The sequence below is a fragment of the Astatotilapia calliptera genome, chromosome 6 (genome assembly GCF_900246225.1).
Source record: "Astatotilapia calliptera chromosome 6, fAstCal1.2, whole genome shotgun sequence".
Classification (NCBI taxonomy): Eukaryota; Metazoa; Chordata; class Actinopteri; order Cichliformes; family Cichlidae; genus Astatotilapia; species Astatotilapia calliptera.
Window position 1 is genome coordinate 12,540,295 of NC_039307.1, and position 21,121 is coordinate 12,561,415.

Consider the following 21,121-nt stretch of genomic DNA (forward strand, 5'->3'; position numbering starts at 1 on the left):
TCTATGCTTTCGTGTCATTTACTCCCAAATCTGATCCTTCCAAATTTTGTTGCAGAAATCAAGACTCAATAGACCAAGAAATGTTTTTTCTGTCTTTTGATATATAATTTTGATGACACCTAGTTTGTTAAGAACGCAGACAAATCGGAAACATGAGGACAGAAAAAGATATGTCTTGCTAACTAATTTATTACACTACAACAACAGTTATTTTAATTTTGTCTTTTTCTATATTTTTAATGTTTATTTTACATTTGATCATTTTACAATTTATAGGCTCCTTTAGTTAAAGGAATGTCTCAATGTTGTTTGTAAACTGTTGATGAAAAGTCAAGAAAACAGCTTCCTAAAGCCTTGTTTATTTGAAGTATTAATATTACAGAAACATTTGATTACAGTTAAAGCCCCACATGTGTATATGCAGTCCCCCAGATAATTTCACAATAATATTCCTGACACATGCAATACATGCATATGACCATCCTGTGTAACTAACCATAGCTTTTTTTGTTATGATTCCATCCTGGAAAAAATAGGCAGGGAGAGAAGACATCAAACTAGCGAAGAATGAAAAATGTGGCCTGTGGCATTCAGAAAATAGCCTATGACTGCATACAGAGTTGGCATCATGATCTAATTTCAATATACATCTACGTTCTAAAGTGTTTACATTTATATTATTACATTTACTCAAATTACATAAAGACGTAGATTTCAAGTTCAATAATATTTATATTTGTCTTATCCCACATTTAATTTACCATATGCATTTCACTGTTCACACATGATATCATTATCTGTCCATTTTCTAGCTACCTGCCTATCTTACTTCATATTTATTTTCTACCCTTCTCTATTTGCCTGCCTCTCTGTCCCAATAGTTTGGGAAGATCCTTTATTCTATCATGTCTGCCAAGATGCTGTCATCTTCTTCAACGTCCACTTTGATCTTCTTCCCCACGAGCTGCTGCATATGTTCTGGAGGGATACCCTTTGGCTCACCAACCTTCACTGCAAACATGTCCAGGCTCAGCACTGTTGCTTTAGGGATTTTCACCTTAGCAATGACTGACTTGCCCAACTGGAGTAGAAAAAGAATAGAAATACATAAAAGATGTATTTTAATCCAGCTCATGTACGTTTTGCAAATTTGTACAGTTATGGATGTTCAGTGAACTGAAGAGGGTGGACGTAAACACAGTTAACAATGACTGGTTTGATAGTGTTATGACATGGTAGAATTTCAAAACTCAAGTCAAATGACTCAAACTGACCTTATCATGGCAGGTCTTCTCGCATGGTAACATTTGCTTGACTGGTGACCCCATTGCTGTTTCCACCAGTCGTATTGCTCGGACCAGTTCTGCCAGCTCAGAGGGCTCCAGGGATGCCTCATGGTCATTTCCCTTCCAGGTCTTATCCAGGGTCACATGGCGTTCCACAACTTTTGCTCCCATCGCCACAGCAGCCACAGTGATGTAGATCCCTTTCTCATGACCAGAATATCCAATTGGAACATCTGGAAATTCCTCCTGGTATTTCTTTAAAAAAAAGAAGTAGAAAATAAAAAAGCCTATAGTATTATTGTCTGCTGCACGCACTGCCTCTTTGTGTACCTGTAACTGTCATACAATACAATGCTAAGACATACACAAACAATTTAATTTAAAATCTAAACACAAGTCTGAGTATATTACAGTCAAATGTGTTGTACTGCCCAACACAATCACGGGTTTTCATTGACAGGTGTCTTCTCTCCAGAATCAGCATCTACTTTGTGATTGTGTTATATGACACTGTAAAATCATGTAACATTTAGGGGCTGGATTTGAAAGTAATTGTTTAGCTAGCTGTTGTGTACTATAAAACCGCTAATGTTTATAGTAATGTGCCATTTACAGTGCACTGGCAGTTTGTATTCTCTGTATACTACTGCAATGAAGCTTTCATTCATGATATATGTTAATCATTAGATTCTAAGTATATGTGAACATAAAGGACAGATAGGAATTGAATTTAGACTAGTTTATGTTGATCTGATTAGAGCAAATCCTTGACTCTTGGAGTAAACAAAATAGTATCTGCTGAACCTATTTCCCACTTCAAATCTATAACTAATAAAAAGCTAATATAGCTGATACAATCATATGTAAAAACAATATAAAAATATTTTCTTGTACATTTCATGTAGTTTTTGGCATATTGATTATTTCACCACATTTTACCCAGAGGAGATGATGATGATGTTCATTCATCTTACCCTGATCACACTGAGGTTGACCTCTTTAGGATCCAGAGGGTAGGCGCTGGTGCACTGCAGGAGAGTAAATTTCTGGTTGTGCTCCTTTACTGTCTTGTAGACACGGCGTATGGTTTCCATGGACTGCATCCCAGTGGATACCACCATTGGTCGCCCTGACAATGATAGATTTGTATATATGTAACCCAACAGACTTATTAATAAATGTAGTTAATATTTTAAGCAATAAATAAAACATATTAATAATTGTTTTATTATAGGTAAATAATTCACAATTAATTATTTATTAACCTTAATTACACATAATTAATTCATATTTAAAATGTATTATGTCATTATTTTTATACTCCCACTGGATTTATACAGCTACATGTTGAAATAGTCTGCAATACAAACAGCAAACAAACTTCCATTTACAGCTCGTCTAATCCTGCCCACTTTTATACCTGTCCAATGCAGTTTCTCATTTTTCTTTTCGTTCTTTTTTTTTTTTTTTTACAAAGGACCACACCCACCTTCTTACACAGTGTTTAACTCACTGCACACTGTCAGTTTCATGTTTCCTTAACATTGAGGTAAGAGTGCTGTTGAGGTGTAATACAACAAAGGCCTGTACCTTTTCTGGCTGTCTTTTCCAGATATGGGAAGTTGTTTGCATCGCAGGACGCAACTTTGAAGAACGGCACATCCAGCTCATGGAGAAACTCCACAGCCATCTATGAATATCAAGGTAATTGAGGCACAGAGTATCATCAGTGATCTGTGATATATGTACTGTTCTACGTGTTAGTTATGTGCCTACAGTATGAAAAAGAATGTAAACACTATTAATTCTACATTTTCAGGACAGAATTTGAAACTTTCATTAATTTCTGATGCTCTGTGCATGGTGAAATCATTATCATCATTTTTTGTACATTTTCTTCCAAGTTTTGTTTTTTTCAGGGCTACACATACATTACCGCATCAAAAGTAATAAAACATTTAAAGTGAATGTTCCTGATAATACATAGTTATTTGCAGCTCATACCTCATCCATACCAGAGGCGGTGAGAAAGATGCCGATGTCCTCTGCATACCTTTTTAGTTCCCTGTATTGATCATGACTGAACTCCAAGTGACGCTTGTGGTCACCGTACGTTTTCCCCCAGGAATGCTTTGAATTGTAGGGGCGCTCCAAGGCTCGCTTGCTGAATTTGCACTCTAATTCACTTTTCTGGAATTTGGCACAGTCAGCACCACAGTCCTGATAAGAGAAGAGATGAGAAGAGATAGCAAGGCAAGATAGTGATTTTACAGTTCAAATATTTTTTCATCATCATTCACAGGCAGACTATCACATCCTAAATTTACCTTTGCCATCTTGATCATTTTCTTGGCAATCTCAATGTCTCCCTGGTGGTTTTGTCCAATTTCAGCAATAATGAAACATGGATGGGAGCCCCCGATCATTCTGCCAGGACACAGTTCAAACTGCAGAGACATAGTGGCGACAGAAAGTTAACAGGCTAAAATTCTGAGTGGAGTCAAATTCACAGTTGAATCTCAAATGACGAACGCTTCCAGGTTGAAAGAAAGAGGAAGATGCTGTTGGACACATTGCTACTTATAATCCTGGGAAGGCCCGCCTCTGCAACACCTAAATTTGCATGTTATTCAGGTTTGACTTATACACCTACTGTTTGTTTTTTGTTTTATTTTTTTCTATCCATGAGAACTAGCAGTGGTCCGTTTCTTCTGCCCAGATAGATCGTTGAGGATGACTGGATGATCCTGTATCTAAATAGGTCATTTAACAATTTCTGCCAAATTTCAATCAGGCACCATGTTTCCTCCATAAATGGTGCTGGTCTTGATAGTGTGGAGTGGTCCTTGTTTGTCATCATTTCTACAGTTGAGCCTTTGTGGTTCTGTATATGTTGCTGCAGTTTGGGATAATCTGTGTAATCGCTTGCTGTGTGGTGTATGAATGGCAGAACAGATAGAAACAGAGGCTACAAGCCTGATTGCACGACTGAAGCATTTTGACGCAGTTTGTTACCAGTTTGTTAGCTAAGCTCTGGCTGGTGGGTTGAGATTGACATGCACTAAGCTCTATCATTACTCCGGGTTTCTGGTTCGCTTTGTGTTGTGTTAGAATGCCATCTGTGCAGATGTGTACAAAAAACTAAAGTTGTATTAGCAGTATGCTACAGGGATTTATGTCCTGCATGCATTTTCCATTCTACTATTTCACTCTTGTGCTTTGTGCAATAAAAACAAAAGACATGCATAAGGCATGCATTTTGCTGAAGCAAAAAAGAAGTTTATTTGGCAAAGAATATATTGACAATGAAGTCATTAAGTGCCAAGTGTTTAAGTTCCAAACAGATAATTCATTTCAGAAGCTTTCTAGGAAGAGGTGTGGCTTTTTTTAAGTCATTCAACAAACCAATAAGCCACGTGTACACAAAGAACGTAAAATCTAACTGACATGATAAGACAAACAAATGGAAAATAAAATGGATCAGAACCACTATATAAAAAGTTGTGACACCACACCTACAATTGTCATGCTTGTCATCCCATATGGAAAAGATATATATAAATCTTATAAAGTTTGTATCTGTCTTGTGTGAAACTTGTATGAAAAGCATACAAGAGTGAAAACAGGTATAAGATCCCTTGAAAAATTATATAATGAAACTTGTATGTTTTGGATACTTACTAAAACAATGTATGAAAGTAATGAGAAAGTGGCCACTTTCATGAGTAAATCTGTCACGGTCTGGCTGGCAGACCGTGGGGATGTGGGGAAAGGAGGACCCAAAACGCAGACTCTGCGATGCAAACAGTGCTCTTTATTCACAGTGAAAAGCTGTAAACACAATAACTCCCTGCTCCCAGTGAATTTTTATCTTCAGTTGCTCTGTTACTTTAATTCATCTCTATAACTCCCATATAACTTCAAACTTTGAAGCTTCCATTATCATTGTCTTAGAGGACAAAGAAAGAATGCCCCTAGGAAACCAAACAATGTTTACTTAGTTCGTGAAGTTTCACTTGTATTATTGACCTTATGAAAGGGTCTAATTCAATCTATGTTGATACCACAACAGCTTTTATGGTATTACATTATTATATTCCACTATAACAAAGCCTTGTAGGTTCTGTTGTCCAGAGAGTAGGCACCTGCCGTTGCAAACAGCACACCATTTCAAGCATTAGTGATAGTAATAGATTTTTGCTCAGCCATCAGATTTAACAGACCTAGTCTGATCAATTCAACTGATGGAAATGCAATGGTATTACTTGTCAAGCATGGGGAATACTTACAAAAATGTCTATAATTCTCAAACAATACCTGAAAGCTGAGTTTTCACTTCAGGCACAACTTACGGTCTGTGTTTTTTACTCTGTACACCACATACCAACAAAACTACAGAAATTATGTCTTTGTGTAAACTGTAAACAAAAAGCAAAACAAAAATATCCTACACATCTTGTATTTACAATATAGGACACATAAAACATATCAAATTTTTAAACTTTAAACATTTTATTGAGAACCTAATGTAAGAGAAATATGCTTTCTAGTCCCTGTCAGGACTCTTGCTGCAGCATTTTGAATTAACTGAAGGCTTTTCAGGGAGTTTTTGATAATAATGAATTACAGTAGTCCAGCCTGGAAGTAATAAATGCACGAACTAGTTTTTCAGCGTCACTCTGAGACAGGATATTTCTAACTGTAGAGATGTTGTGCAAATGGAAGAAAGCAGTCCTACATATTTGTTTAATATGTGCGTTGAAGGACATGTCCTGGTAAAAAATGACTCCAAGGTTCCTGACAGTGTTACTGGGGGTCAAAGTAATGCCATCCAGAGTAAGAATCTGGTTAGATACCATATTTCTTAGATTTTCAGGGCCGAGTACAATAACCTCAGTTTTATCTGAACTTAGAAGCAGAACATTATAGGCCATCTAGGTCTTTATGTCATTCTTGCAGTTTAACTAATTGGTGTGTGTTATCTGGCTTCATGGACAGATAGAGCTGGGTGTCATCTGCATAGCAGTGAAAATGTATGCTATGTCTTCTAATGATACTGCCTAAGGGAAGCATGTATAATGTAAACAGAATTGGTCCTAGCACCGAACCCTGTGGAACTCCATAATTGACCTGTGAAGAGGATTCTCCATTTACATGAACAAATTGGAGTCTATTAGATAGATATGATACAAACCACTGCAGTGCAGTACCTCTAATACCTACAACGTGCTCTAATAGCTCTAATAGAAAATTATGGTCAACCGTATCGAATGCTGCACTGAGGTCTAGCAGGACAAGCACAGAGATGAGTCCACTGTCAGAGGCCATAAGAAGATCATTTGTAACCTTCACTAAAGCTGTTTCTGTGCTGTGATGAGCTCTGAAACCTGACTGAAACTCTTCAAATAAACCATTCCTCTGCAGATGATCTGTTAGCTGTTTGACAACTACTCTTTCAAGGATTTTTGATATGAAAGGAAGGTTGGAGATTGGCCTATAATTAGCTAAGACTGCTGGGTCTAGAGATGGCTTTTTGAGTAAAGGTTTAACTACAGCCAGCTTGAAGGCCTGTGGTACATAGCCGATTATTAGAGATAGGTTGATCATATTTAAGATTGAAGGATTATTTGATGGAAGGACTTCTTTGAGTGGTTTTGTAGGAATGGGGTCTAAAAGACATGTTGATGGTTTGGAGGAAGTAATTATTGAAATTAACTCAGAAAGATCAATTGGAGAAAAAGACTCAATGAATATCAATGGTACTAAAAGTAGCCACACATCTTTGAGATTATTATGAGTATTTTTTTTCTCTAACGGTTAAATTATATTTGTGAAGAAGTTCATGAAGTCATTACTAGTTAACACTAAAGGAAAAGTTGGCTCAGCAGTACTCTGACCTTTTTTTTTTAGCCTGGCTACAGTGCTTAAAAGAAACCAAGGGTTGTTCTTATTTTCTTCAATCAGTGATGAATAGTAAGATGTTCTAGCTTTACAGGGGGCTTTCTTATAAAGCAGCAAACTATTTCTCCAGGCTAAAGGATGATCTTCTAAATTTGCGACACGCCATTTCCTCTCCAGCTTACGAGTTATCTGCTTTAGGCTTCGTGTTTGAGAATTATACCACGGAGTCAGGTACTTCTGATTTGAGGCCTTAGTTTTCAGCGGAGCTACAGTATTCAGAGTCGTACGTAGTGAGGAGGTAAAATTATTAGCAAGATAATCGACCTCTTTTGGAGTAACGTTCAGGTAGCTGCTCTGCTCTATGTTGGTATAGGGCATTGAAGATGACAACAGTAGGTGGATTATATTCTTAAAATCAGTTACAGCACTTTCAGAAAGACATCTACTGTGGTGAAATCTACTCCCCACTGCTGTGTAATCAATTATTGTAAATTTAAATGTTAGCTGGAAATGACCACACAGGAGAGGGTTTCCAGGAAACACTATTAAAGGTTCAGTTTCTATGCCATATGTTAAAACAACATCTAGAGAGTGATTGAAGTGGTGGGTGGGTTCTTTTACATTTTACTAAATCTACACAGCATTTAATCTGTTAGTCTACTAACAGATTAAATGCTGTGTCGAGGCTGTCATTTTTAGTATCTACATGGATGTTAAAATTGCCCAAAATAAAGATTTTTATTTGAGCTGAGCACTAAATCAGATGAAAAGTCTGAGAAATCAAACTCTGTAAGGCTCAGGTGGACAATAGATGATTACAAATAAGACTGGTTTTTGAGTCTTACATCTGACTGAGGAGCAATTACAATCTGCAACTTCCACATATGAACACCCAAACCATTTTGAACAGAGTTCTAAGTAAAATAGTAAAATCTGTCTGTTGAAACTTATTCATCTTGTGAGTATGAGAATATGAGTTTGAGACTTTTACATCATTGCGTTCTGTTAACGGTCTCCCAATAATGGGGGGTTGTGTACTTTTGATAGTGTAATAGTACATAGGTGTTCATATCATTTAATAGCAGGTAGACCGTGGTGTGACCTTAAGGTTTTATATGACATCGGCGTGATGTTGCAATGTCACCATTGTTGCAAAAAAAATAAATAAAAATGTTGATCAATACATTTACATTAGATGACAGTAAAAAGGAGTCTTCAATGTGGTAAAGTTCATATAAAAACATTTAATGCAAATCTGAGATTTGTTTTCCCCTTAGTTTGAAGCAATATCGAGTTATACTCTGACCTCAAGATAAAAAATAAAAAAGCTAAACAAAGACTAGATATTCAATATGAAGTTGAAGGACAGCAGAACAACATCTTTAATTTACTTTTTATTGATATTGAAATCAAATGGACATCAAACAAACATGGTCAACCAACATCTGGCTAGGATCTAGTTCTCTTTAAACCCACAAATGTCTAATTTTAGTGACATAAATGTTTTATATAATGTATATATATTGCCTTCTGTTTATGTACATAGGTACACGCATCAAGTACATACACTGCTGAGGTTTAAACACACATACAAATAGGTCACATTTATTGTAATGACTGGACTTCAGTTCAGTTCCTGACTAGGAGGGGGAGAGGCTTTCAAAAGAAATGCATAGTTTAACACAATATGCCACAAGCAGGCTCTACACACAGTTTAAAGTACACACACTGAATTTGGAGTTCTGTCTGAAGAGTTTGGTCCTTCAAATCAAAATCAGAAATGCTTTGTACTGGACATGCTGCAGAAAGAAATGTGAATGAAACCATGTAATATCAACTCTCAAAAGTAAAAATATTAATGAGGCTGACAGATTAACAGTGACAACACAGCGTTATAGGAATGATATCGGGGGGGGGGGCATTGTAAAGCACTGTAGTGTAGCTGTTGGCCCAAACAAATGTCAGCCCTTCCCTTTTCGTGTCCCAACTCACCACCCTTGCACAACTGTCACACACACCTTGAGACCTTGTGTAGATCTGTCCTTGATTTCATTTTTACTAAACAAGGGAAACAAAGTCTTGACTGATTTATTAAAGAGGTGTATAGGTAAAATCTTTAAGGGGCAGAAAATAGTGAGCAGGTACATCAAGGCTAATCTTTACAGCCCTGCCAGGAGGAAATACATCAGGGTAAGGCAAGTGACTATACCCTGTGAGGTGGGGAAACAAGGCTGTGCATGACTGACAGATATGGACACAGGGGTGTAAGTGCCCCTTGATATCAGAATACAAATGGAGGGGCATGAGAAGTTGGTTTCGTTGACGTGTCATGGAAAAAGATGATATGGAATGATTTCCCGAGCAGCCTTGGGTGTCTAGCGGACTAGTGGGGACTGCTTCAGGGAGATGAGGACCGAACGCATGCGGGACACATCCTTAGCCTGCTTGCTGGACTTGGGATTAAAGTCACAGAGCCGTGCCACCCGCTCCCACTCTGTGCCTGGGTTGTTCTCATCCAGATCTGAAATCATGGCTTCCTCAGCCGCCCTGTAAGCATTAAAGGAGGAAAAGACAGAAGAGCGAGCCCATCAGTGTGTGAAGTCGTAAGATACACAGCTGTGCAGCCCTGAAGAAGATCTCTGCTGACTAACATCACATACAAGTTCTTTAGACAAAGTCAGAGGCGCCAACAGTGAAATTTTGACTCAAGTTCTCAGTTTTGGTTACACTGAAATTGAACTTTAAGCCTGGCATTAAAAACTCAGTTTTTCCATCTGATTTTGTCTGGGTTGGACTTTTTTAGTTCAGCAGCGTCTACCTCAGGGCTGGACAGTCCAATCACTACACACAAACATCCATCTATCTTTACTCCCAAAACTGAGTAATCAACAAGGAACAAGCTTTCCCGGCTACATTACCTGTGGCATGCCCCCCACTTTACAGAATACAGCAAGTCACCTGTATATTCTACTCTCAACATCAGGGGGAGATATATACACAACAATGAGATATCAAGCTCAAGCCAAAAACAACCAACCCACCCCCCAAATAATAATAATAATAATAACAATAACAACAATAAATTAAGAAAAATGTGTTTCTGGCTGGATAAAATTGCTGTTCATTAAGGAACTCAACAAGAACCAAGTATAGTGATATGTAGTTATCTGTATACTTGTCCTTGATTAATAGGAACAGTAATACATGTTCAGATTTTTAATCAAGCCTAGCAGAAAAACAACAAAACGAAAAAAAAAAAAAAAAATGCATTAAGCATGCATTGGCAAGCAGAAAAGCGGGGTGTTTCAGCTGTGGCAAGGAATGCGCTGACGTTGAAATTATGTGTCTCAAATGCCAAACAGATAATTAACTTTAAAATATTTAGGCACGGGTGTGGGTTCATTAAATCCATCAAAGACCAAAAAAAGGCCTTTACAAAGATTACTTATGTAGTTAAACAAATGCAAACAAGAACAAAAACAAATTAAAATAAATTAAATTGATCAGTTCCACTATTACAAGGCAATTTGAGATTCAAGCCACAGATATGGCTAAACTCTTGTGACACCCCATCCACAAACATGAAACTCAATGCTATTCTTTGGTTCTACTTAAAAGGATCTTTTGTAGTCTCCACCCCACCTGAGCTAATAACTTAAACACAGTACACAAAGAAAAATAGGGCAGGTGAGAAGCTAATGAGCATTCACTTTCACAACCATCTACAATACACAAGGGACTAGAAGGACCACAACATCACAGGAGGAACATTATACCAAACTCTAGGCTCTGGATCTAACTCTTGTGCTATTCAACTGGGTACCTCTGCAATGCACTATAAACACATACACAGACAGAACTGCATCTAACCCCTGTGAAAATGATAAAGTATTTTGAAATTCTGGGGTTTTATATTTTTACTTAACTGGTCTAGGCGGTAGCAAGGATGGTTAATATGTGTGCTTTAAGGTGCATAGGAAAAGAAAACAGGGAGAAACAGTTTCACAAGTCAGAATTTAGGAGAGAGAGAAAGAAAGAGAGGGGGGGGGGGGGGGGGGGAAATAAAAGACAACAAAAATGAGCTCAAATGCAGATGTTTAAAGTCAGCATGCAAAAGCAACATTTTTCTTTTGGCTTTATTTTCCTAAAAATGAAAATGATTAGTGTGCAGCCTTTGGTTTGCTAAACTGAACTGATCTTCTATGTTTTCTGTAAATAAAATATCAGCTTCTCAATCTGTAATAAAGTTAATAAATTTAACCATCTGCATCATCTCAGTAATCTGATCTACAGAGTCCAACAGCTCACATTTTTCATGAATTATAAACACACAATGTTCCTACATTTGCAAATAACACTCCAATTCTCACTTCCTCCAAATAGTAGGTATAGAGTGACACCAATCAGATGGAGGAAGACGGAAGTGGAGCGATTAAGATTCAGTGTCATTCTGCATTACTAAGACTAAAATTTCATTCTGTGTTTAGGTGAGTACAACAATAAGTTGGAAAGCTCCACGGGTGTGCACATTTTGAGAAAAGGACTATTCAAATAACACAAAGACAGCGGTAACATGATGCTAATTTTCAGATGAGCAGCTCAACAAGAAAGAAACTAAACACTTTAAAATGCTGGAGGCAATGTAGGAATAACAAGAGGCCTGGAATTTCTTTACATGAAACCAGGTTTTGCACCAATCTAAATTCTTACATTTGGCAACTAAGCTGACAGCAACAAAACGTGCACACCACAATGAAGGCTAATGGATATACCCAAGTAATTTGATAGCAGAACCAAAGGCTGCACAGCTCAAGCTATTCGATAGCTAGCTGGGCGTATCAGCAGGTCATCTTAACATTCTAATAAAGCATGAACACAGCTCAGTTTGAAGCAGTTGTGTATCCACGATTTGATATCTTCACATTTCTTATATATAAAAAAATAAATAAATGCAATAATTACTACTGCCTGGAAACGAACTCCAGGCTCATTCAGCATTTAAGAAAAAACCTGGCATGTGTTTCTAAATAATTACGGTTTTCTTAATCATTTATAGGCTGATGTTTATATAATACTAAGAAACCTCAAAAGTACCATTGTGAAGTGAAATGATTTACCGTCTACACAAAGTTTGCTGCTTCAGTTTAGCAATTTCCTTCTTTGCCGTGAAAACAAATGAATACGAGAGGAAAAAAAGCGTTTGAAAGTTTCAAATCTGAGAGAAGGACAGATTTCCTATCCTGAAACAAACGTAATTCATGGGGAAACTGTATCAAAAGAATTCGTTAACCGTGAGTGTCACGAGTGTGAAGATCTATCCGGCCCTCGAGGCCTGGAGTTCAACACTCCTGGCCTATGGCATTCACCCAATAAAGAATGCTACCAAAACATCCTGCAACAGCAACTTCTTCCAACCACCCAAGAACAGTTTGGTGAATAACAATGCCTTTGCCAGAATGATGGAATACCATACCATGAGGCCAAAGTGATAACTAAGTGGCTCAGGGAACAAAACATTGAAATTTAAGGTCCATGACCAGGAAACTATCCTTAATCCAATTGAGAACATGTGGTCAATCCTCAAGATGTGGGTGAAAAAGCAAAAACCTGCTAACTGTGACAAACTCCAAGCAGTGATTATGAATGAATGTGTTGCCATCACTCAGGATTTGGCCCAGAAGTCGACTGACAGCATGCCCGGGCGACTGCAGAGGCCTTGAAAAAGAAGAGCCAGCAAATATTGACTCTTTGCATAACGTTGATGTAATTACCAATAAAAGCCTGTGAAACTTATGAAGTGCTTGTAATTATACTGGTTTACATCACAGAAACAACTGAGAAATTTTTTTTTTAAAAAATTCTAAAAACAATGAAGCAGCAAACTTTGAAAACCAGTAAGTGTGTCATTCTCAAAACTTTTGGCAATGATTATAATATATGAGATTAAGGAAAAGAAAAACCACACACAATTGCTTCAACCCATCTCTACATATCTTACTTGTAAGTAAAACAAGAAAACCAACATTAATAAAGTTGTTAAGTGGAAAAAAACCCAAAACATTTTCATTAATTTTTTACGCAGTTGGTTTAAGCAGGTGTTAATTGTTAGAAATTTATGAAATGCATTTGGATAATGAGTTGCTGAAGAGAATCAAAGAGAAATGAATGAGAAATTAACATGGGCACAGTTGTGAAAGTATTCATTTGATTTCCATGGATGTGATGGCATGCGTTACTGAAATATACCGACAGGCATCAAACTCACAAATGTCATGCAGATGATATGGATATGGAGTTCAAATTATAAATGCAGTTTATATTTGGAAAAAGTTCAAGCTGGATAGGTAAAGTAACGATTATGAATCCAAGCACTTCAAATGTATGACTGAAGGAGAAAGTAACACATGGCAGCAGAAAGAAGGTAAACTGATGCTCTAAGAGATATGTGATGTCAATGGCTGTTGACAATGGGGGAAAAAAAACAAAACAAATAAACAATAAGAGGAGGATGTTAGTTGGAGCAACATACACATAACCAATGAGCTCAGAGAAGGGTTGCTTGTAGAAGTCTTCATCCAACACCCTGGACAAATATCCGCCCAAACGACAGAGCAGCAAGAAGGCAGGAGAAAAGAGAGAAAGTGGTAAAAGGGAGAAGAGGAATGGAAACACAAGCACTGCAAGTTACCGTACAATAATATGCTTAGGAATATAACCAATCAGGTGTTTGATCAGTGTCAGAGGGATTTAAAGACTGTTTAAAGAAAGTTTTACATCTTTAATGCCATTGCACCAGTCATGCACAACACACTTTTAGTTCTTCATACCTCTCACATTTTGAATACTTGACACATTTTTAACTAATTAGCCTAACAGTGGAATCTCTTAACCCAGTATGTTATAGCTATAACAATAAGCGTAACCCCACATCAGTGCATGCAACGCTGTAAGAAAAATCATGTGACAGGTGAAACAGCTGCTGTGCTGAACAGCAGTGCAGTGTCTGACACGTAAGCGCAACTTTTGAATCATTCGCATTTGTGCTGAGGAGTAGACGAGACCACTTTAAGTGCCATTTGTGCTTTTAAATTTTTGGCTTGTCATCACCCACTACACAAAGGGACCATGGAGGAAAAAAGAACATTTTTCCAATCTGGGATCGTTTAACTCCCGCCCACATACACAAGAAAAAAAAAAAAAAACATTTGTGCATTCTGCATTTGACATACTAATAATAATAATAATAATAATAATAATAATAATAATAATAATAATAGATTGGATTTATATAGTGCTTTTCAAGGCACCCAAAGCGCTTTACAATGCCACTATTTTTAAAACCCATTACCCTGTTCTACACCTTATACGTTTCTGAAGCCAGAATACGGTAAAAGGAGCTCTGCAGATTACCTCGAAAACTGTTAGTCACCCACAGGATGTGTCGTGAGATGTCATGACCTTTAGTAAATTACCTGCATCAAGTCATGAATGCAAAAGTAGAGATGCACCGATTGACCGTTCATAAATTGGAATCAGCTTATTTTCAGTGTTTTACACCTTGTCTGGTGATCAGTCAGACTCCCATATGACCGATTATAAGCCAGTCCTTTTAATGTACGTATGACTCACATACAGCAGCACAGGCTATTAGTTGCACACCTACCCACATGCTACACTGTTAGCACGGAAGTGAGATAAGAAACAAGGGTGGCTTAATCAAACAAACAGAAAACAAAAACGTTCAGAACAACAAATCTAAAGAGATATTTAAACATGGACATTTTAAAGAAACTAACAGAGGAAAAGTAGCTAAAGCTATCCAGAGCTCAGAGGCAGCCTGAGGATGAGCAAAGGATCAAAGCGGTTATGAGGAAAATTACAGAGAAAAAGAAGACAATGTCTTGTTATCTGGTGAAGTCATTTCAGGTAAATGTGGGTGTACAACAGCTTATTTTCAGATAATTATTTATACTGCACTGAAGTAGTTTAAATTTTAAAAAAAGATCCTGTAATTGTCAAGTTTATTGACAATTACAGTTTATTTTACACAGAAGAAAGGTGGAGTTTTGTTTGTAACTGTTGTCAGTTAAAAGCCTGCAAAAATCAGTAACGGCAGATCAGAAAAATATCTAAACTGACCAAGAAAATTGCAATCGGTGCATCTCTATACAGAACCCTCCTGTGATAATAAAAGACACAGTAAAAAGTGTTTTTACCTCACAGGAAATATTTGACTCCATTTGTTTTCCTTAAAATATCACACATTAGTTATTAAATTTCCTGAAATAACAGCAAATTGCATAGACTTGTCTTAGGTATAGGTAATTTTAATGACTGAAGACATGCAGTGAACAATAACTCCAGTGTCTGGGAAACTTAATAAAGTGGAACCCCGACTTACGAAAAATTCATTCCAGAGGGTCTTTCGTAAGTCAAAATTTTCCATCGCCTTTTGAGTGAGACGATGCTGGCTGAAGACGAAGTTCTTGGTGGAGGAGGACCTCGCTCATACAGTGGGGCAAAAAAGTATTTAGTCAGCCACCGATTGTGCAAGTTCCCCCACTTAAAATGATGACAGAGGTCAGTAATTTGCACCAGAGGTACACTTCAACTGTGAGAGACAGAATGTGAAAAAAAAAAAATCCATGAATCCACATGGTAGGATTTGTAAAGAATTTATTCGTAAATCAGGTTGGAAAATAAGTATTTGGTCAATAAGAAAAATACAACTCAATACTTTGTAACATAACCTTTGTTGGCAATAACAGAGGTCAAACGTTTACTATAGGTCTTTACCAGGTTTGCACACACAGTAGCTGGTATTTTGGCCCATTCCTCCATGCAGATCTTCTCGAGAGCAGTGATGTTTTGGGGCTGTCGCCGAGCAACACGGACTTTCAACTCCCGCCACAGATTTTCTATGGGGTTGAGGTCTGGAGACTGGCTAGGCCACTCCAGGACTTTCAAAGGCTTCTTACGGAGCCACTCCTTTGTTGCCCGGGCGGTGTGTTTTGGATCATTGTCATGTTGGAAGACCCAGCCTCGTTTCATCTTCAAAGTTCTCACTGATGGAAGGAGGTTTTGGCTCAAAATCTCACGATACATGGCCCCATTCATTCTGTCCTTAACACGGATCAGTCGTCCTGTCCCCTTGGCAGAAAAACAGCCCCATAGCATGATGTTTCCACCCCCATGCTTCACAGTAGGTATGGTGTTCTTGGGATGCAACTCAGTATTCTTCTTCCTCCAAACACGACGAGTTGAGTTTATACCAAAAAGTTCTACTTTGGTTTCATCTGACCACATGACATTCTCCCAATCCTCTGCTGTATCATCCATGTGCTCTCTGGCAAACTTCAGACGGGCCTGGACATGCACTGGCTTCAGCAGCGGAACACGTCTGGCACTGCGGGATTTGATTCCCTGCCGTTGTAGTGTGTTACTGATGGTGACCTTTGTTACTTTGGTCCCAGCTCTCTGCAGGTCATTCACCAGGTCCCCCCGTGTGGTTCTGGGATCTTTGCTCACCGTTCTCATGATCATTTTGACCCCACGGGATGAGATCTTGCGTGGAGCCCCAGCTCGAGGGAGATTATCAGTGGTCTTGTACGTCTTCCATTTTCTGATGATTGCTCCCACAGTTGATTTTTTCACACCAAGCTGCTTGCCTATTGTAGATTCACTCTTCCCAGTCTGGTGCAGGTCTACAATACTTTTCCTGGTGTCCTTCGAAAGCTCTTTGGTCTTGGCCATGGCGGAGTTTGGAGTCTGACTGTTTGAGGCTGTGGACAGGTGTCTTTTATACAGATGATGAGTTCAAACAGGTGCCATTCATACAGGTAACGAGTGGGGGACAGAAAAGCTTCTTACAGAAGACGTTACAGGTCTGTGAGAGCCAGAGATTTTCCTTGTTTGAGGTGACCAAATACTTATTTTCCACCCTGATTTACGAATAAATTCTTTACAAATCCTACCATGTGAATTCATGGATTTTTTTTTCACATTCTGTCTCTCACAGTTGAAGTGTACCTCTGGTGCAAATTACTGACCTCTGTCATCATTTTAAGTGGGGGAACTTGCACAATCGGTGGCTGACTAAATACTTTTTTGCCCCACTGTATTTATCAATAATTTCTTTGTTTCCATCGAGAGCACTTTACGCTTCTTCTTTTCACTTGCAGAAAGTTTTTTCGGCCACATTATGAATGAACGATAGGCTAATTGCAAACGAAAAGCACACGAAATAGCGCACTGCAACAACAATACGTCTTTCACGTGAACAGCGAAACGCAAGTACGAAAGCCAAGGAGTTTCACATGATTTGGAAGGCATTGTGAGCATTCTGGGCTCAGCCAGCAGATTTCGTTACGCGGGCATTTTGCTGTACCACGGGCAGAAATATTGCAGTTAAGTGCCTTCGTAACTTGAATTTTTCGTTAAATGGGGTCTTTGTAAGCCGGGGTTCCACCGTATTTTTTGGACCATAAGGTGCACTATCGATGAATGGGTCCATTTTCATACATAAATCGCCCCAGATTATAAGGTGCACTGTCGATTTTTGAGAAAATTAAAGGATTTTAAGTGCGCCTTTTAGTGTGAAGAATAAGTGGAGGTCAAATAGCATTTTAACTAAAAAGGTGGTGAAAAGCCACATGAGATTTCCCCTTAGAGAGAATGGATTTTCTTTAAAATATGAACCTGTGGACAACTGAAACAAAAACTGATGCCACACACAAATGGGGAGACCAGCATACTGTGTTTCTTGAAATTCAAGGATAGGTTATTCCGATTCTTCCTGAAAAAAAAAAACATATGGATACAAATTTCAGTAATTAGTTGTAAACTTACTCAAGGATACAGAAGTTGAGTGACCGGATGGCCATCATTTCTTCCCCTGCCACAACCGACAGATCTACATTCTTTTTAAGCTGGGATAACTCACATATCCCCACAGTCTTCTTTCATTTTTATTGATCTTCCATCCTGTTTCTATGCGTTGACTATCATTGACTACAGTACCTGTTATTGGTTTTGGTTTTCTCCAGCTGCTCATTCTGCCTGGCATGCCATTCCTCCAGCTCCACCTTGGCCTTCTCCTTCCATTCCGTCTCCTGCTGGCGAGAGTTAGCATCTGCAGAAGTAAACGCAAAAATACAGAAATCACGCTCAAGAGCAGAGACTGATAAAAGAATAAACATCCCCAAAAAGATGATGAACATAATGATGTGAAAGGAAACAGGGACAGAAATAATTGGTTAACACTGTATGTGGAATATCCAGTAAAGGAAGGTCATTTACACAACAATATTTCAATAAAAAAATCTGCGATAATATTTCTGATGATACTTGCATACAGTGACACAACAAGACAAGTTGATGTTACAAAAGTGGCTAGATCAAAAACTATTAAAAAGGTACTAAATGTCATAAGGATCTAATGCTTAGCGATCAGAGATGCCTGGGGTTCACACACTGTCACTCACAAAGTAAACCCCTTGCATTGCTATAGCAACGGTATTGCAACATGATCATTTATATCATGTAAAAATTGTTACCAATATTATCGTTGACAATGTGATATAGCACAGCCCAAATCTCCACCTTTACTTATCACATCTCACATATCAGTGTTCTGTCCTACCCTATAATAAAGTGTTCTTCTGGGTGCTTACCTAGCTCCTCCAGCCTCTCTCTTTGCTCCTCCCTCCACTTACGTAGACTTTCTGGTTCAGCCTGCAGTCGGTCTGCATTAGAAATTGCTGCATAGGCATCTGATGGACCATTGCTTTCCTGAGAAAGGAGCAAAATGGTAAGCACAGTTTTATCAATATTTCCAATGATTTGGCTATTTATCCATTCATGTTCAGTGTTTCATTTTTCTAACCCGTATGTGAAAGTTGTCATTAAAGTGGAATTGGCTTCCGCACCCCCACACCCCAATACGCATAGCGTACATGTACTCTTAGAAGATTCTCTCACTGACAGGAAAGGAAGAAATGTTGCAATGACAGCACAGGAAAAGGAAGCTGAAGTGACTAACAGACAAATATTCAAAAGCTCGGCTACTAAAAATCACTGTTACGATGTTAAAAGGAAATTAGTATTTTCCAATGACGCACACAGTGAAAATTCAGCAGAATTGATATATAAACATCTCTTGAGCAAATCTTAGTATTCAAGTAAATGAATTTCAAGGATAATTGCTGTTTGTTATATTTATATAACAAACAGCAATTATCCAGGAAATCAAGGAACATAACTAAAATGAAATGTGTCAAGAAGCAAAGAAGTTTAAATCCAAACATGAGAATCTTCAATGTCATGTTTTTAAACTGATGCTAGTAAGCTGTACAGAGTGAAATGTTTTGTTTTTTTTTAATAAATCACCCCCTTTGATCTTTACTGAAGGCCAATTGCCTGCCATCAGGCACTACTTTGAGTCACTGAACTGGTTGCAGGTCATCCATGAGCAGCCATGGTGCTGAAAGTCTGCAGTCTTACCAATTTCAAATAGGTCTGTACCAGAAAAGGCCCCACTCATTGTTGTATATCAATGCATCTGTGGGCCCTGTACTATGAAGCAACTTCAACACACTGAGATTATCTTTTTGTTTTGTAGATTCAAATCCTTCTTTATGGTGCAGGCATTTAGTACAGACCATCCTTTTCATCCCTCTATTTATTCTTCCTTTAACACTATACGTTAGTGCATACACAAACAATAATTTCTGTATTAAAAGATTTTAATCCTTTGTGCACTTATACACACAAAACACAGGAACAAACACAAGGTGATTTCCAACATGATAACTAAAGAGCAGATGACATTACCCCATGAAGCTCTCCATTGATGGCACCATCTAAAACAGGTAGAGGTGAGACTGCAGTTAGAAATCAAGCAGACAAATTAAGGCATAAACATGACAAAACATCTTGAAATATTAAATGTCCTAAAAGAGATTTTTACCATGCCTTGAACTTGTCTAATGGAGCACCAATTACTGTTGCTAAATGCACTCCTGTTTCGTAATAATGGATGTCAGCATTTCTGACCAACAATTCCTACAACTGAGGCTAGATTGGAGGAAATGAGTAAGTCATGAACAAAGGTTGTTAAGCTGTGCCCATTTCCTAAGTGGCTGACACAAACTGCTGTAAATGTAGCCGCAAGCAATCAAGTTAATTGGAAAGCAATGAGTGGCAGTGCCAGCAGCAGTAGCTTATTTCAGCATAAAATAGCATGTATTAATAAAGGACTTCAAGTTTCACCTGTACGTGTTCCTTGTGAGTTCAAAGTAATCTTACACAGGTTAATATCAACGCTAACCATGTCCACTTGGCTAATCTGCTAGCTCAGTTAGCCTTAGCTTTAGTGTCCGTTCAGGGCCAAAATAGCGTCTAGATTAACCGCATGTTGAACGTTTAGTTACACGTACACAAAATCCTCTATCACTAATGACGCCAAACAGACAACATACAGCGACATTTTCTTCGCTTGAGGATAACAGCCACGCACCGTTAGTGTCTCCTAGCGAAGAGGGGACATCTCCACTGTCCAAGATGCTGAAGCCTTCGTCGTTTTCAATGCCCGCAATTTCGCTTTCCTGCTGGGCCAGGAAAGCGGCAGCGGGGTCCTCCTCCGAGCCGACACCGTTTCCAGCACTGGGCGCGTTCAGCATGTCAAAATCGTCCATGTTGTCTGTAGTGATAGAGGGATAAAACTGTGAAACAACGAGCAGGTGTAGCACCACTGAAACCGATTAGACCAGCAGGAAGAAGGACGAAAGGGGAAAACGGTAAAAGCTGGCGTAGCGGAAACATCAGAGTAACCAATCACAAGCAAGAATGGATTACTGGCAGTAGTCATGGCCAATCATGTAACAACTTTCTCATAACGGGACCAATCAAATATTTGAAAGCGTTTCATGCGGATC

At 38.4% G+C, this 21,121-nt stretch overlaps 2 protein-coding genes across 3 annotated transcripts; both read right to left on the minus strand.

Moving 5' to 3' along the window:
- Positions 1-334: 334 nt before the first annotated feature.
- Positions 335-4,011, minus strand: LOC113023913 (sialic acid synthase-like). The gene is made up of 6 exons (XM_026170373.1): positions 3,614-4,011; positions 3,291-3,506; positions 2,877-2,976; positions 2,261-2,415; positions 1,275-1,541; positions 335-1,081 (listed from the first exon to the last, which is right to left on the minus strand). The coding sequence occupies exons 1-6, from the start codon at positions 3,743-3,745 to the stop codon at positions 896-898; spliced, it is 1,056 nt and encodes a 351-aa protein (XP_026026158.1). The 5' UTR covers positions 3,746-4,011; the 3' UTR covers positions 335-895.
- A 4,554-nt stretch (positions 4,012-8,565) lies between these two features.
- On the minus strand, positions 8,566-21,029 carry clta (clathrin, light chain A). Of its 2 annotated transcripts, XM_026170374.1 has the most exons (7): positions 20,704-21,029; positions 20,019-20,047; positions 18,860-18,977; positions 18,207-18,318; positions 13,717-13,770; positions 11,114-11,149; positions 8,566-9,734 (listed from the first exon to the last, which is right to left on the minus strand). In XM_026170374.1, exons 1-7 carry the CDS (start codon positions 20,879-20,881, stop codon positions 9,563-9,565), a joined length of 699 nt encoding a protein of 232 aa, XP_026026159.1. In that variant the 5' UTR covers positions 20,882-21,029; the 3' UTR covers positions 8,566-9,562. The 2 variants fall into 2 exon arrangements, with proteins under 2 accessions (XP_026026159.1, XP_026026160.1); XM_026170375.1 differs by lacking the exons at positions 11,114-11,149; positions 13,717-13,770 and having other exon boundaries at positions 20,704-21,026.
- Positions 21,030-21,121: the final 92 nt, after the last annotated feature.